Source organism: Pinus tabuliformis, chromosome 8 (genome assembly GCF_031772625.1).
Source record: "Pinus tabuliformis cultivar Carrire ecotype Pingquan chromosome 8, CPIR1, whole genome shotgun sequence".
In the NCBI taxonomy this organism is placed as follows: Eukaryota; Viridiplantae; Streptophyta; class Pinopsida; order Pinales; family Pinaceae; genus Pinus; species Pinus tabuliformis.
In genome coordinates, this window is record NC_142294.1 from 1,228,075,101 (window position 1) to 1,228,094,552 (window position 19,452).

A 19,452-nucleotide genomic window follows, 5' to 3' on the forward strand; every position below is an offset into this window, starting at 1 on the left:
GAAATTTAATTGGAAACAAGTTAATTTATGTTTTCCTTTTTACACAAATATTGTATGGTAATTTAGTTTTTGTTAAAAAAATCATAAAATATATAATGAATATGAGTAAGTGTTTAGAAGGTAATAGATGATCAAACCTAATATGATAAGCGCATAAGTATGAAATCTACAAAAGGGGATTTAATTATCTATCCTAAAAACATGTTATATTAAGTATTCACACCTCTAACAAAATTTGAAGTACAATCCCATGTATATTAATTATTACTATTGCACAACTAATAAAAAATAAATAAATATCTGTCATATATATGTGTATAATATTATTATACATATGTTGTATATATTAATGTATATAGTTTTTTTTTTAAATATCTTTACAAGGTTATTAGTTTCAATTAATAAATTTTCTTTTTTTCATTAGTTACAAGTTTTTATCTTTTTTTAGCTTTTATTTTTAGTGTGATTACTTTCTACATTGGTTTATAAGGCAAAGTTTAATTTGGTATATTATTTGTTAGTTGTTTTAAAATAAGTTAAATTATTTATGCAGAACATCTCATGGTTAAAAGTTATTATCAATCAAGTATACTTATAATTGTTAGCAAAAAAATTATCTAATTTAAAATGTTTTTTTTTTAATTCCAATTAATCATTAATTAACTTGTTTCATTTATTGATTACATAATAAAATATAATATGTAAAATATTTATATAATATGCAACACATTGTTATTTTTACTTCTTGAAAAATGTGGAACCAACAATTATATGTTTCATCAACTTTAGATACAAAATGCGATGCATATATTGATGCATCCTATGGAGTTGTATATTCTGTCGTTAAGACTTGAAAAAATTTCATGGACAATTACATTTGAGGACAATGCTAATCACGATGTTGTGGCCCTACATTGTAATTGTAGCACTCCTTTGACTCCACATGTTTTTGTGTAATGGATTAAGGATAAATGTTGAAGCCTATTTAAGAGCTAGCTAGGATGTCTCACATCTCATATCTAGTCGACTTCTCCTACCTATATATACCTTTGAGGGATATGAATAACATCTACAAATGAGTTTAAAACCCTCCATAACCTCTGCAAGAGACAAATCGTTCCAACCTAACCTCGACCTTGTGTTATGGGTCCACAGGTTATCCAGACTAGTTGGCATAAGTCCTAAAGAATTTAAGAGTGGGTGGCTCGACCTTACAGGCCTATTGGCTAGTGGATAATCTAAGGATAGTCAAGCGTGAAGCTCCAATGAGTAGGAAGTGAACTAACCCCGACTCCAAGTTGGGACCGACACTAACCGACATAGTTAGTGTCCAGTCAGTGATATGCTACATCGTAAGACTGGCCCGATTTGCTGGGGAGCTCAACTCCCAATCTGTTAAGGAGAGCAAGAAAGATTTGCAATTATGTGTAGGTCAGTCCTTTGAGGTCTCTTTTTAAATTTCTCAAGAAAAAAAGGAGGTTTGAGGAGATTCCCCCACATGAAAATTGTGGAACCGAGACCACCTAGAGGTACTTGAGTTTCCTTTTTGGTGTGCACTTAAAAATAAAGAGAGGAAAAGTATTTTAACCCACACATCGCTGCATAAATATTAGGGAAATTAGGGTGATATAATCAACACTTTTGATTTGGGGTTATACCTTGAGCTAAATTAATGGTGCATAATATTAGGGAAATTAGGGTGATATAATCAACACTTTAGCTTTGGGGTTATACATTGAGCTAGATTAATGTAGTCAATATCTTGAGTTATTATGGTAGATGTGGAAATGAGAGATAGAGGACAAAAATAGATATAAGGTGCTCAAAGGTGAATTTAATTTTATGTGGGGTCTTGATAGGAACTGGATTGATTCATAATTTACTTATAAGTCGATATATTTGGATTCCTTATTGTGCTTAATACACTTGTCCAATTCATTTAAAATAATTGTTGGGTGATTATCTATGTAATGTGTTTATTGAATGATTATAGTGATTGTTAATGAAAGGGATTAGATAGTGCACTTACCCTAACTACCTTCATGCATGTGTGATTGTGGACACAAAGAAATTGTGAATAAAAAGCAATGATTTCTCATTGTGATTAGTGTTAGAAAATCTAGTGTGATTCGTGGCCAACAAATTTAGTGATTTCTAAATGATGCCATTAGTTTTGCCTATCCATAATTGTAAACAATAATGGTGTCTTTGATTATGAGTGGAAATATGTTCCACTTACCTTTGAAGTGACAAACTATTTTGTTGATAATATAAAAAATTAGGTGAATACCATACTAGAACGTTCATACAAAGCTCCATACAACTACTAACAATTCAACAATTCCAATTTAACAATCTTATAAACCTTTCCTTTCTTTTACACTTTTAAGACAATTACTAGGTTGTCACGATCTCATTAACATAATATGCATAAAAGTTAAAAAAAAATTGTATGGTGGGGTTAACTCATTAACCCACTCCCCCTAACTAAATAAGTTAGACCATTAACTAAGGTCTTCACCAGACCCTTACGCATATACCTATATATATAAGCTTTACACTAAGGCCTGGTCCAGGCTCGTACGCTTGTCCATGTATATATATATCCTTCATCTAATACCCACACCCATTGAACACGGACCTACCGCCTTCGCTAATGTTTGGGTATTATATAACTTTAATGTGTTGCTGAATCTTATTGTCACACCCGGCTCGCTTTATATGTTTAAGTGCCAGATGGTGAGTAGGTAGGAACCCAACTCACCCTTTCCGTGGCCAGATGGCTCAGCTTCACGTGATATCATGTGCCTAGCGGAGGGTTGACCCACACTGGGTTTGGCGCCAGGTCCTCCCGCCTAAACCAACGACGGAGATCTCTCAACCTCATCGAATGGCTCAGATTTATTTAGGGTTTGGCATTTGATATATAAGTCACCGGTTTCATCGGAATGAGTTCATTTGCACTCCACAGCTGCAGCCGAGCTCCTCCACCACTCAACAGATCTCTCTGCAGCCCCTCCGGTTCCTACCTTGCTGTTCAGGTAAAGGATTCTCACGTTATCAAATCTGGGTATTTATGTTTACAGTCAGATTCCTCAGCAATGTATTTCGTGTTCCTTGAAACCCTCTGAATACTCTAACTGTATCAGAATGTTCACCATGTGTGGTTATGCACAGGTTGGTTTGCCGTCCACAGTTTTCCACAGCGTGCAGGAGGGTTTGGTGGCTAACGAAACTTACAGGTATGCCTAACTCGTTTACTGTCCTTTCCTTGATAAAATGGCTTAGTGTGAAATTGTATGCGTCGTCCTCTGGCTGAGACATGGCTCATGACCCTCCACTTACCTGTCTCAGGTCCAACTACCATGTTTCAAACCCTGGTTGCACTTATACAGGCGGCCTCTCCATGCCGGACCTGTCCCGCGTTAGCCTTAGGGTTTAGATAGGTACTGCTTATGGCTTCCACGCCATCTACTTATATATTCTGTCAATGTCCCTTAATGGCCATCTTGTTTTTATGTTGCCGGTTCATATGTAAAGATTTACATTAAAATGTATTTTACTGTATATTTGTTTTGTTGGATATTCATTTCCCTGTTTGCTCAACGGAATCATAATATCCTATGGGTTTACTACAGTAAGCATTATTACAGTATAATCTCAATGCTTTCACATGCATTCGGTCCATTCAAGACTGTTCCATTTCATATGCATTTAAAAGCGATATTGATGGTAGTCCTGCACTCGGTATATGAGTGCAGGGGCTGCCTCTTCGCGAACAGTCGTTTTCCATTGACCCTTGAATGCCGGGGTTATTGCATGTTTAATATACAGGTCGAATATTAACTGCACAATACTCCTCATTACAGTACTATTCCCGTAATAATGTCTGTCCTTATACAGTATTGGTTTATATGATATTTCATGCTTATACAGCATTATGTTTATGCTATATTGCTCGATGTATACAACATTTCGATTATGCCATTCTGTTTAATTTATATAGTGTTAAGTTAATAAATTGGTCTACACAGTTCATCTCTCATACCATATCATTGGTTTATATAGCGTTATTGCTTATGTACAAGCGCTAGTCTGCGCTGGTTTGATTGTGTTTATCTAACTCTAGTTTCTATCAAGCATTCTCAGACCATTTAGCTCGGTGCCATTTCATTGTTAAGGGTTCTGTTTACTTTTGTTCTCTGGTTTTCCATCACTGATATTTTGATGCGGTCTCTTATACCGCCCAAACTGCTCTAAGATTTGACTCTGTTCTGAGCGTAAATGTAACTATACAACCCCTAGTTGTTATTACAGATTTAAAGAGGTGACCACAGTCACACATATTCACTTACAGACATCTCGAAAACTGTATGCATTAACATGGTTACAATACCACAGTAACTAATGGAAAGTAATACAGGTTCTGTGTTCTGTCTGTACACTTCAATACCTATTCTTTATTCAATAACTATATTAGAGAATGCATACCTGGATAGTCTCGCTACCGATGTCCTTACTTTCAGAGGTCACCTGCAACATTTTTTCTCTTATCCTCCCAACCTTGAGATCCACTTACGCTGGATTCTCCCCCCGAGCCGTCTTGCAGGCCTGCAGCGCTCAACAAGACTCATGCACTACTGTGCTAGGTTATCTGGTCATTACCAGACTTAACCTCTTTTTCTCACTCTGCTCTCTCATGGAATTCTTCTCTCTGTCTGTTCATCAACCTGTCATCTCCTGTCCTCTCTCCATGTTAGGGTGCTCGCTGATCCATTTAACCAATGCCAAGAATCAGTTGTAACTGATATGTAATTTAAAATTACTTTTACGCAGGTTTGATTAACTGATTGGTAATTTAAAATTACTTTACGTGGGGTTAATCACAATAGGTATATTACATACTCCCCCCCTTAACAGGAACACCGTCCTCGGTGTTCATCTTTCGTCGGAACTTGATATTTTACTTGTGGTATTACTATCTAATCCACACAAAATGTGATCCTTTCTCTTTGAAATCAACGATTTCATTCCAAGAAAAGACGACAAACAAAATAGTAATGATATAGTCATAAGAAATATCATTAGTTATAAGCATCAATAGTCATAATCATTTGTAATTGCAAAAATATGCAACTTCTAATCGCCACCACCTGGCCCTTATTCATTCATAATAAACAATTCTCTGTGTCAACTTACCATAACTTACCATCTTATGCTTGGAAATCATGAATACTTTCATGTAAGCCTGTTAATAGAGGTTGGACAATTCTTCAACCTTCCATGGTAAGTAGTTCCTGCAATATATGACTAACAAATTCAACCACATTAGTCACTATATTTTGAGTCAAATGAGACACTTTTGACTAGCAATCAATTGTGCAATGTTAGATACTTTCTAAATCACAGTACTTTTACAAGTACTTCAAGAGCACTAATGCTAATCATCAAATGATAAATCACTGCTCACGTGCACACTGAACGAATTCTTACTAAAGACATCCGTAAAGTACTTCAAGAAGTACCAAAAGAGCACCTAGCTCCCTAATCATCAAGACAGTCACTCATTTCATCAAGCAAGAATTGTCTTAGCTCCCACTAAGATGTTCACAACATTATTAACACAATAAAGGAATTAAAATTTCCATTTATTCTTTATCGAGCACTAAGCTCATTTCTTATTAAATGTGCATAACATATTTTACACAACTATATGTAAAATTCATTTTCAACATAACATATAGCTGATTAGTTAATTCCTTTAGCCATGAGTCCACAATGGACTAAAGAATTCCCAACCCATGGGAACTGGTTCTCACAACCAAATCGAGTCATTTTCACATCCAGACAGTTTCTTTGATAGAGACCTTACCAGGTCTCACATGGAATTCCACTGGCCAACCAGCTCAAGAATTCCAGGGAGAGGAAATCTGGGCAGACAAGTACCATCAACCCCTCCGGGCAGGTAGCTGCCATCAACCCAACTCCGGGCAGTCAGGTACCATCAACCCCTCTAGGCAGGTAACTGTCATCAACCCAAGGCATTCCAGCCTTTCACAGTCCGGGCAGACAAGTACCATCAACCCAACTCCGGGCAGGTAACTGTCATCAACCCAAGGCATCCACAACTGTCTGTCATGTTAAATTTCTCTTTTATTACTCTTTCTCATAGTAATTTACACAATGAACCATATGAACATTATCATTAGCATAACATACATGCATGTATACCATGCATTTACACTTAACCCCCGACATGGGTCCACAACATCAAGTTTGATGGGAAACATATCCATCATACACGTTGTATGCAAGCAAATTTTCCAAATAACATAATTCATGCATATCATATAACATCATTCTTTCTCATTCATAATTGCATTTCACATTGCAGCAATTTATGTGATGAGTTTTCTTGTTGCCATTAAGCTACCACTACTTAATCCCATCAGCAACGTTAGTTATAAATATGCATCAGTTAACACGTATTCCATTTCCCAGAATGTTCATGCATACAATATTGTCATGTATAAAAACATATGCAAATACTCATTAATGTATAAATGTCAACAACAGTTGAGTTAATACTCTCAACAATCCCAATTTTGCCATAGTCTGTTGTTCCAATTCAAATCATCATTAACGGAGTATTATCTTACGTTTACTATGGCTAGCTTTAGTCATGCATCGTTAGTGTAATTAAACATAATTTCTCTAACATACAAGAACATAACTCTTATGTCACAATGACTAATCTTTGTGCATACTATTGCTTGTCATATAAGCCCTTCTTTAATGTATGCAACACTTATTCCCTTCACTAGAAGACCACCATCATTTCATACGACAACCACATACCTCTTTCTTAAGGAAGTCATTTTAATCCTCATTTCTCTATCTTCTGATGTGAGGATTTCTCAAGATTCCCTTTCAAGAAATTATTAAAGATGTCTATCTTTCGGCATAAAAACCAAGATACAAAAACGAGGTTTACTTATCCTTTATGCATCAAATCAAGCAATCAACAGAGCTCTTCCAACAAGACAATCTCTCCAAGAGATTATTATTTTCAAGGAAGCTATCATGACCACTTTCTCTAAGTACGCACAGTCTCATAATTCCAAAGTCAAAATAGCTACCAATATGCAACATGTGTTCTCCTAACACAATTACTTTACTTAACGCACATAGTTCTTTTCATGAAACAAGTAAGGATTTTGGTTCTTGTATGAACACTATTCTAATGTGTCTTTGAAGGAAAGAACCTCTATTTCCATTTTCAAGAATTCTCATAAAATCCTTTATCTTCATACATGAAGTATGCATACTCTTAGGATGAGACTATATTTATGTATATATGTAATATACTCTTTCCTCAAGAAATTAGGGATAAATATCTATGTGCCTAGAAGCACATCCTTAGTTATCTTTTATCATGCATGTAATGCATAATCATTTCACTAGAACTTAGAGACTAACTAGAATCATTAGCATATATATATATATATATATATATATATATATTTCAAGAAGCTTTTATCAAATAAAGATACATATTTTAATTCAAGCAAACTTGGCCACCTTCCATGCTAGGACATTTATATACCTCATCTTCTTTCTCAAGAAGATACTTGGCTATATTTAACAAGGATTTTATAGACCAGAGACAAGCATTTCACACACAAGACTCTCGTGGAGTCTTTCTAATAGGAACTACCTATTTTCTTTACCAAGAAAACATACAAGATAATCAATCTTTAACTGCATGCCTTAGCACATTTTCTTTACCAAGAAAATCTATAAAAGAACCATTCTTTTATTGCATGCATTCAAATACTTCCTCTACTAAGAAATCATATAAAACATTCATACGTGTTCTTCAAGTAAGTGAACAAGACACTTATCTTATCCTTGGATCAACATGCATAACTAACAAGTTAAACCACCCCTACCGGAAGCAATTGCTCTACTTATGCAATTAGAAGCATAATCTCCTAAGTGTCACACATGCACTAGAGCTACCATTTAGTGCTATATGCAACAACTATCATAACACTACTATGTGACCATTTCAGAATAAAGAGTTCAAGGAGACATTATGAAAATCATTAACATCAACACTCTATAGTTAGCACATCGAGCGCTTACCTAGTCATCCCAAGACTTAGAGTCTTCTGCAAGATTCTAACACTCAAAGCTTGCTTTATCTGGTCATCACCAGACTTAGCGATTTCTTTTTCCCATCTCCGTCTGTCCCTACAGCACGGTCTTCTTCCTTCTCCTTGCTTCCTTTTCTTTTGGAAGCATCTATGGTTGGGGAAAGTAATTAGAGTTTACTGACAACTGTATTAACACAGGTAGTCTATTTATGAATAATTATCACCTGTAATTATACCATGAATGGGTCCTAGAAATGTTACCCACTGAACATGTCTCTACCCTTAACTTCACACTGGAATGCAACATGCATAAGAAATCCATCATTCCCATAGTAGAGATAAATTCAACCATTATTTAATCGAGGCTCCAATGGTTTTTATCTCCCAACAAGTAATAATTAACATCAGCACGTACCATGCTAATGGATTTCAGTTAATTAGAAGGCAATCGTCATTAGATCTATTAAGACATAAGAATATACTATTCATCATGCATGCTCATGGTGAATAAAATTAAGAACTCTTCTCATAAACAACTGGAACTATAGCACACACATTCCATGCATGTGACATCAATCAACCTTCACTTGTTTACGAATTGTAACCATCTTAGTCCAATTCAATTAATGCATATAAGTTTGATGGGTTAGTCATACAACACTAACCAATCCCAACTACCAATCGTCTTCATGCACCCATGACAAGACTGAATCAAAAGTTAGTTATGACAATCAAGTCTCGCTGCTTGACTCATTGCATGTTTTCAATATCTAAGGGGGTTCTTCTAATGTCTTTTTTTTAAAACAATTTGTCATCCTATTCAAGGATGTTCCCCATAATTTATATTCATGCATGACTCATTAAGTTTTGTTCATGGTAACTTCAATTTTGTTTAATGAATGTATCATTGTTATTGCCATATTTGCAAGGTAAAAGTTGGTAGTTGATTGTCACTTTTCTCCCTGAGTGTTCAATATTGTTCATGAATGTAATGAGTACTCAATATTGTTCTTAGGTGCAACAAAAGTTTCATTGTCTTTTATCCTCATCAGGAATCCAACGTTATGAACGTAGTTATGCAACATCTTATTAACTACTTCTCAAGAAGTTATAAACAGGAATCACACCTGTCATGCCAAAAGTAGTGTACGGCATAAATGAATATGCGAATGATTAAACTCATACCCGAGTTAATGCCTACTAATGGCGTACTTCAATATCCTTTCCGCTTACCATTTCCCAAAGGCGCCAGTATTGCAACCTTTCATAAGATTATTAACGTTATAATGACCTTCTCATCCTTTAATATTCATTCACATCCCAGACTGCATTTCCTCCATTTTACTTGTTGACTGCTAGCAGATTTTTTTTTACAGCTGGGTTTTGCTGCTCCAGAGGCCACAGTTTTGAAACCTCTGCTCTGATACCACATTGTCACGATCTCATTAACATAATATGCATAAAAGTAAAAAAAAAATTGTATGGTGGGGTTAACTCATTAACCCACTCCCCCTAACTAAATAAGTTAGACCATTAACTAAGGTCTTCACCAGACCCTTACGCATATACCTATATATATAAGCTTTACACTAAGGCCTGGTCCAGGCTCGTACGCTTGTCCATGTATATATATATCCTTCATATAATACCCACACCCATTGAACACGGACCTACCGCCTTCGCTAATGTTTGGGTATTATATAACTTTAATGTGTTGCTGAATCTTATTGTCACACCCGGCTCGCTTTATATGTTTAAGTGCCAGATGGTGAGTAGGTAGGAACCCAACTCACCCTTTCCGTGGCCAGATGGCTCAGCTTCACGTGATATCATGTGCCTAGCGGAGGGTTGACCCACACTGGGTTTCGCGCCAGGTCCTCCCGCCTAAACCAACGACGGAGATCTCTCAACCTCATCGAATGGCTCATATTTATTTAGGGTTTGGCATTCGATATATAAGTCACCGGTTTCATCGGAATGAGTTCATTTGCACTCCACAGCTGCAGCCGAGCTCCTCCACCACTCCAACAGACCTCTCTGCAACCCCTCCGGTTCCTACCTTGCTGTTCAGGTAAAGGATTCTCACGTTTCAATCTGGTATTTATATTTACAGTCAGCTCCGCAGTTATGTATTTTGTATTCTATGAAACCCTCTGAATACTCTAACTGTACCCGAATGTTCACCATGATGGTTATGCACAGGTCGTTTTGCCGTCCACAGTTTTCCACAGCGTGCAGGAGGGTTTGGTGGCTAACGAAACTTACAGGTATGCCTACCTCGTTTACTGTCCTTTCCTTGATAAAATGGCTTAGTGTGAAATTGTATGCGTCGTCCTCTGGCTGAGACATGGCTTATGACTTCTTCTTACCTGTCTCAGGTCCGACTACCATGTTTCAAACCCTGGTTGCGCTTATACAGGCGGCCTCTCCATGCCGGACCTGTCCCGCGTTAGCCTTAGGGTTTAGATAGGTACTGCTTATGGCTTCCACGTCATCTACTTATATATTCTGTCAATGTCCCTTAATGGCCATCTTGTTTTTATGTTGCCGGTTCATATGTAAAGATTTACATTAAAATGTATTTTATTGTATATTTGTTTTACTGGATATTCATTTCCCTGTTTGCTCAACGGAATCATAATATCCTATGGGTTTACTACAGTAAGCATTATTACAGTATAATCTCAATGTTTTCAGATGCATTCGGTCCATTCAAGACTGTTCCATTTCATATGCATTTAAAAGCGATATTGATGGTAGTCCTGCACTCGGTATATGAGTGCAGGGGCTGCCTCTTCGCGAACAGTTGTTTTACATTGACCCTTGAATGCCGGGGTTATTGCATGTTTAATATACAGGTCGAATATTAACTGCACAATACTCCTCATTACAGTACTATTCCCGTAATAATGTCTGTCCTTATACAGTATTGGTTTATATGATATTTCATGCTTATACAGCATTACGTTTATGCTATATTGCTCGATGTATACAGCATTTCGATTATGCCATTCTGTTTAATTTATACAGTGTTAAGTTAATAAATTGGTCTACACAGTTCATCTCTCATACCATATCATTGGTTTATATAGCGTTATTGCTTATGTACAAGCGCTAGTCTGCGCTGGTTTGATTGTGTTTATCTAACTCTAGTTTCTACCAAGCATTCTCAGACCATTTAGCTCGGTGCCATTTCATTGTTAAGGGTTCTGTTTACTTTTGTTCTCTGGTTTTCCATCACTGATATTTTGATGCGGTCTCTTATACCGCCCAAACTGCTCTAAGATTTGACTCTGTTCTGAGCGTAAATGTAACTATACAACCCCTAGTTGTTATTACAGATTTAAAGAGGTGACCACAGTCACACATATTCACTTACAGACATCTCGAAAACTGTATGCATTAACATGGTTACAATACCACAGTAACTAATGGAAAGTAATACAGGTTCTGTGTTCTGTCTGTACACTTCAATACCTGTTCTTTATTCAATAACTATATTAGAGAATGCATACCTCGATAGTCCCGCTACCGATGTCCTTACTTTCAGAGGTCACCTGCAACATTTTTGCTCTTATCCTCCCAACCTTGAGATCCACTTACGCTGGATTCTCCCCCCGAGCCGTCTTGCAGGCCTGCAGCCCTCAACAAGACTCATGCACTACTGTGCTAGGTTATCTGGTCATTACCAGACTTAACCTCTTTTTCTCACTCTGCTCTCTCATGGAATTCTTCTCTCTGTCTGTTCATCAACCTGTCATCTCCTGTCCTCTCTCCCTGTTAGGGTGCTCGGTGATCCATTTAACCAATGCCAAGAATCAGTTGTAACTGATATGTAATTTAAAATTACTTTTACGCAGGTTTGATTAACTGATTGGTAATTTAAAATTACTTTACATGGTGTTAATCACAATAGGTATATTACATAGGTTATATTGTTTTTATCAATATTCGTGTTGGCTTCGTCAACCAATTTTACAAGCCTGTGACCTCTGTTCAATAGTTTAAACTCCACTTGCATGACATCTGTGGTAAGTATTTTCCACTCACTCCATTTTTGGAATCACGTTAAACGTAACTTTTAAACGATGAATTTTCCACGACGCAGGAAATGGAATCGCTAAAAGTCTGATAAGATGGTCAAAAAGTAGATGTAGAAATATCTATGGGAAAATTAATTAATAATAATAAAGAACCAACGATGTGAATGGAGACTTAGTGGAGAGTCGGCGGCCGTGGACGCCAGAGTACGGGAGAGTCGGCGGACGTGGACGCGAACCCTGTGAATAAAGAAGCAACGATGTGAATGGAGACGTACTGGAGAGTCGGTGGACGTGGACGCGGACGCGAACCATGTGAATGGAGAGTTGGGGAACTGTGGAAGATGATGTTGCGCGGGAAATTTGTAAATGTGAAACGGTGAAAAAGTAGATCTAAAAATTTTTAGAAGGGAAAATTAATTAATAATAATAAATATAAATTATGTTGCTAATATTATTTCTCTAATATTATTAATACTCATTTAAAGCATAGTTACCAAGTTTGGCCTACCCGCAAAAAGAATTCGGGAATTCGCTGATTTTGTTTGGTATGACGAATAATTCGTCAGTTTCCAATTCGGTACAGGTCAGTGGTGAACGATTTTCGTCAAAGCTTTTTCGGTACAGGTCAGTGGTGAACGATTTTCGTCAAAGCTTTTTATCAGTTATAGGAACGCTGACAAATCCCTCTGAATAAAATCACAGAAGAAATAAATCGAGTTTTTCAAATACATTTTATAAAATAACGCAGCTGTTGAAATTTGAGAATTGAAATTTTATAAAAATAATGCAGCGATCTTTGAGCTTTAATGTTAATTTTTTTAAGTTTTAATGTGTATAGCTTTTTTAATTTTTATAAAAAAAAATTTGGGTAGCTTTTTAGAGGATTAATCAGAAAATTGGAAAAAAATAAACAATAATTTTTATAAAAACCAAAATAAAAAATAATAGTTCTTATATTATAAAAAACAATTTCCATCAAATTTCTCTATAAAATGTTAAATAGTGTTAAAAATTTGATTAGAAAATTGATTATTTTAATTTTAGTTTCATTTTGGTATTTTATTATATATTATTTATAAATTGTTCTACCACAGAATATAGTATAATCTAAAACAAATTACAGTATAATCTAGAATAAATTACTAGTACTAAAATGTAAAAATTTTATTAAATATTTAATTTAATTAAAAATGAATCAATATTGTCATTGACATTAAATAATATAAATAGTTCCGATACATATTTAGGAGGCATCATGTGACTCAATTGTTTTAAATGAGAGGTGAGTTAGTAATTTCTTTGTAATTGCAACTAAAAGAAATATAATTTCTATTTTAACAAAAATATGAAATAATGAATCGGTTGCAAATTGGTACCTATTTTATAAAAAACAAAAAACCTAATTTCTATATTTGAAAAAATTATAAATGGAGAAATTTAAACATAGTGATTTTTATATAATGACAAATTGCAAAGAAAGATAACTTCTCTCTTAAAAATAATTATAAAATAATAAATTCTTTGCAAATTGGTAACTCTTATAAAAAAATAAAAATCATAACTTCTATATTGAAAAAAATATGAAGTAACAAATTTAAGTGTTAAATGGATAACTCCTATTAAAAAAAAATAGAAAAAAGATAAATCAATGTAATCGTATAAAATGGTAAATTTTCAAATCCATTACTTTTATACAAAAAAAATAGAAAAACAGTAACTTCTATATTACAAAAAATTATAAAATGGCAAAATTCATTACTATAAAAGATATAAAATTGTAAGCTTCCAAATCCACAGCTTTTATACAAAAAAAATAGAAAAACAGTAACTTTTATATTAGAAAAAATTATAAAGTGACAAAAAAAAATAGAAAAACAGTAACTTCTATATTAGAAAAAATTATAAAGTGGCAAAATTCAGTTTACAATAGATAAGGCTTCTGGAAAAAAAAAAATTCCAATATTAAAAAAAAATTTAAGTATTTGTAATATGCATAATGTCGAATTTAGGGTCGAATTTTCTACCTCTGCTGTATTTTGGTGCATTCTTCCCACGCCCACTGTTTTTTACAACGATCCTGGGTACTTGCTCTTAATTCACCTACTTGCTCTTAATTCACTCTCACACCCATTTTCTTTTTCGGAAATTGTTGTCTTAAGAAGTTCTGTTTTTCTCTTATTTCTATGAGCAATCCATGAAGATTTCAGGCCAAGTCTATGTCTGTTACCGTTCACATCAATTGGCTTTTCAACTCTATGCATTTACATCGTTTTATTTCTTCAGCGTTTTATCAAAAACAATCAGTAATAACTCTGAGATGCCATGAATAACCAAAGTTGTCTCTTAATAATAGTAATAATAATTATTCGATGGAAAATTGAATTGAATTCAATTCTAAGATTTGTTTGCCTTCAAATTTGTTCATTTTGCTTGCTTGGGCGTTATAAACGCTTATGTTGTATTGGTTCGGAATTGTCTTTGATGTTTTATTGGCTCTTCAAATTGACAGACCATCCAACCTCTCCTGGAAAAGTTTGTTTCAAGTCATGGTCAGACAATCAGGGTTCGCAGTGTATACCTGTCTATTAAGGTTACTTTGGGGAATAAATCTTCTTCGGATCTGTTGGCGAGACAGGCTGCAGAGTCTGCGGCGTGTAGGCGGCTATTTCCGGCCTTGCAAACGTCGAAGTTCCTGTGACCATGGGCCTGGGCAGACGCAGAACAGATATCTGCATAAACCCTCGCCCTTCCCTTCGTGTACGCTCCATTCCTGCTACCCGCTCGTTCTATGCTTGTCAGGTCTCTCAGGTAGCCCTCCTTGCATACCAGATCCACTTTTTCCCATTCATTCTTCTCTCCTTCGCAGCTGAGGTAGCAAGAAACCCTTCGCGCAAACCCTTCCTTCCCGTTTTCGCTGATCTGGTTCAGCGTCGTGGCCAGGGCTGGAAGCTTATGGATCCGATGGATTTCGGCTGCGGATGATACAGCTGCAGGTGCGGCGGCCATTTTCGATCGCACGAAAACTCCTTTAGGACCAAATCCCTTGTATTATACAACTGTTATACAACAGATCTATAAATTTTGGTTTTTCTGTCAATTCCTCCTCTTCTTCTGTGCTATTCTGTTTTTTCTATTCTTTTAACTCTGTTGCTGTTCTGTTTTGTCTACATACAATTCAAGTAAATGCTTGATCCTCGTGAGGGATATTTGTTTTGTTTTTAAACATTTGGTGGGTCATTTTTATCTAGAGTACATGTTCAGATATTAAATGAGATAAATAAGACGTCAATTTTGTAACCCATTATGTGTAATTTTTCAAATATGTTTGGAGTTAAATTCAGCGTAATTGGTGCGTTCTTCATGCAGTAACGCAGCTTCCATGTTTTCAGTGTTTTTTTTGTAAGTTGGTTTTAATATTGGGCACTTTCCAGTTTATTATAAATATATCACTTTCCTATACTACATAATGAAATGCAACAGATATTTAGATTTAGTCTGTGTGTCAATTTATCTTCTTCTTTTTTCTCCTTAATGGAGTCGACGTTAATTCAAGATTCTGGTCAGTGCTTTCTGCTTTTAAAGAAGGAAATCTAAAATTCGCAATATAACGAATTTAGTGTCTATCTTGACACTAATCTTAAAATTATTAATTAGATAATAATAAGTATTTTCTGGATTACTATCTGACCACCACTACCTTTATGTAAACCAGGTTCGATGGCTAGCAGCATCCTCCGAACAATTGGGCTATGGTTAGCAGATCACACGCTGGATGAATTAATTGAAAATACTTCAGGTCCCGATATTACAGCAGAATCAAGGAGACTGGGGATATTGCACTTTATAGAAAAGAAGGATAAAGCTGATAGTGAAAGGAGGATGTGGGGATTGTTACGCACATATAATGAGATCTTCAAGGAAACAAACGTATTGCTTTATTTTAAGAGGATATCAGGCTTTATTTTTATGGGTGGTGATACTTATGAATGTCGCCCAAATCAGGTTTTTTTCCCAAATCTCCATAAGTTCTGGGAAATGATAGTAGGCAAGAAAATCTTCTCTTCTCAGTTGAGTCTCAAAATTCCCCCAGAAGTCCACCCAGAGGCAAGAGCGTTATTAAAAACTCAAATGATTTTGTTAATAGAATATGTGGGCTTCACGAGAAAGGAAGCTCTAGATATGATAGACAGAAACTGGCGCGAGGAGTTGGGGATGGAAATAAATTATCGTTATGGACATTACTGGGAAACACCATGCTGTGTCCTACAGCCTCGCAGGTCATTTGATATGACTCCCAGATATGGAAGAATCTGGGATGCAGCAGAAGTAAAGTGGTATGCTGGAGTAAGACGAATCTATCAGGAGGAAATATTCGGTGAAGCTACGAATAAAGCTCTAGATCCCACTCCCAAAGGATTAAAATTATTCGATACTCCTGGAGAATATGAACCAGCAGGAATAGATGCAAATGGAGACTGGTTTAATGAGGATGCAGAAAGAAGTGCACAAGAATTATGGAAAATACTGGCATCTACTAATGCGTGGCCTGGTTGGGATGAAGCAAGAAAATATTTTAACCTAGAACCACGAGACCTTAGTATAAAGATCCCACTGATTCCCAAAAAGTAATGTTGGCTTCATCTGCCGTGCGACTCTTGGCAAATGCTCCTCGCAATCCATCCATAGGTCTGTCAAGAAAGTCGAACAATGTGCATTCCAGGTGTGAGCTTACTCATCATAATATTGTTGAAAATAATAATTACTCCGCCATGGAGTGCAATCAATTTAGAGTTGAGTCGGTATGAGTTAAGTCAGGTTTAATATGAGTAGTTTGAGTTAAGTCAGGTTTAATATGAGTAGTCAAGTTCAATACTCTTAGTTTGAGTTTGCTTTATATTTGGAATGTAAGTGTGTCTATTTCAAGTTATTTTGGACAAGTAGCTAGTCCAATAAAAGCATAAATATCTTTTATATGGTTTATTGTAAGAATTAAGTTTGTGTGGTTAATAGAGAAACAATTTCTGTTGTTTGTGTGTATTAATTTGATGATAAGGTAGTTGGTGTTTTAGTGCGGTGAAAGTGTTATATTATATTTTTCACAGTATAACTTTTTTAATGAAATTGGTTTTTTTATTTAAAATGTATTTTTGAATATTTAAATAAGTTTAAAATATTAATTTATTATATAAAATTCATAATTAAAATTTAAAATGTATGCTCAAGAAGATTGTACAATATCTAGAACCTTACCACTAAGGGTTGAGGATGTAAAATCTTGAACCGTAGATAGCTATATCATGCTTGGTTAATTACCAAGCCACTTGTATGATCATTTTTCTCATTCTTTAGCATTGTAACCGAGCCAGTTGGATGATAATTTTTTCCATTCTTTAGCATTGTATTTGTTTCATGGTTGAGTACAACAACCAATACTTGTATTGAACCAATACTTCTATTTTGAGAGTAAAATAGGGAAATATTTTATACTAGAGTCCACAATGTCAAAAGAAATTTTATAATAAATATTTTTTTATATGTATTTCCATAATTGAAAAAAAAAAGGCATAACATAGACCTCACTTTATAGCTAAATTTTCTTTTAAATTAATTTTATTTGATAAATTCAAAATATAAACTAATAAAAATTAATTAAAAAAATTTAGAATTTAAAATTTAAAATATTATAAAATCTATTACCATAATAATTTATAAAACATTATTAAAATGTTACTAAGTAATTTGTATGGTCATCATTATGATTTCCAAGTTTTTATCTACATTTGATTTGTTATCTTGTTTGGAGTCATTTTGCTTGAATGTTTAGTTGTGATTGATTAGAGTCATTTTCATGGCTCCATTCTAATTATTTAGACTTCTTATAGTTGATTGGATGTAATTTTGTTGTTTGGGTGCATTTCTTTGTGCCATAAAAAAATGTTTAATAATATTAAATTGATATAAAATGGTGTTATTTGCTCATATATATATAAATTTGATATAAAAATATTTTGTTGTATGTTTTATATATAATTATTTTATTGTATTTTTTATAATTTTATTGATATATATTTTTAATATAATAACGAATTTATAGAATTTATATAACTTAAATATTATTAATTTAGTTAGCACAATCAATTCTCATTTATCTAATTTTTTTTCTAATATTTATGTACATAAATATTTATAACATAATGTTTTTCTTTTCATTGTAATGGTTGAGATCATTGATTTAGATGTTTTATTTACTTGTAATCGTTGAATTTGGAAACTTTATATACTCAATAAAATAAATCATATATTTATGCATGGTGGTGATCATTAAAGAAGACTCTGATTAATTATTATCATTATTTTTAAATTAATTTTCTTCATCTCTATTCTATATAATAGAGTTTTAAGAATTATTTTATGTAATTTTACTTGTTCTTAAAAAATAGCCATGTAAATTAATTAAATTTTATTTCATTCCACATAAACCAAAAAATTAACTATTTTTAATAGAAATTTAGTAACTTTGTTAGAAAAAATCATTGTCACATATCATAAAAATCTCATTTTGGGTAATAACTCCAAAAGTGTTAAATATCCATCTTCCCCTATACTAATTGAATTTTATTCTATCCACCACCCACTTGAAGTGTTTTCTTTCTTATCTTAAATCTTAACCTTGAGTAGAATTACATCACAAGAATCGAGCTTCTTAATATAGCTGATATTTTACTCTCTTTTCCTTGTATCCAAATTTGGGATCATTTAAGAAATAAATTACACTATTAGGGTTGCAAAAAAGGGAAATAGGTCCCATTTACCATGTCATCATATTATGCTTAGCATATTAGGTGCTCCCACTCATTGGATATTTTATTTTAAATTATATTTCCATGTCCCTTGATGGTAGACTAATGTATTCTAACAATAATTCATGTCGTGAAATCCTATCGATGGACTTAAATTTATCAATCTAGATGTCTAATTGTCATGAACCTAAAGCATACCTTCTCCAAGTATATGCATTAAGCACTCTCCAGGCATGTGGCATCAAAATTTTTCTTCCCAAACATCAGACCTCTTGGTTTTACTCCACCAAAAACTACACCTCAATCAACTAATGTTTTGATTAAGTTATATTTAAGGAACAATCTTCCTTCTTAATCCAAAACCAAGCCAATAATATAATTACACATCACATTACTGCCTTCATCGAATATTATTATTAACACTTTACATGAATCATTAAAACCATACAC

The 19,452-nt window shown here is 34.3% G+C and overlaps 1 protein-coding gene across 1 annotated transcript; it reads left to right on the forward strand.

Moving 5' to 3' along the window:
- Positions 1-2,948: 2,948 nt before the first annotated feature.
- LOC149239822 (uncharacterized) lies at positions 2,949-10,665 on the forward strand. Its single transcript, XM_089369981.1, has 5 exons — positions 2,949-3,041; positions 3,178-3,242; positions 10,160-10,256; positions 10,362-10,426; positions 10,538-10,665. Exons 1-5 carry the CDS (start codon positions 2,949-2,951, stop codon positions 10,623-10,625), a joined length of 408 nt encoding a protein of 135 aa, XP_089226107.1. The 3' UTR covers positions 10,626-10,665.
- The last annotated feature ends 8,787 nt before the right edge of the window (positions 10,666-19,452 follow it).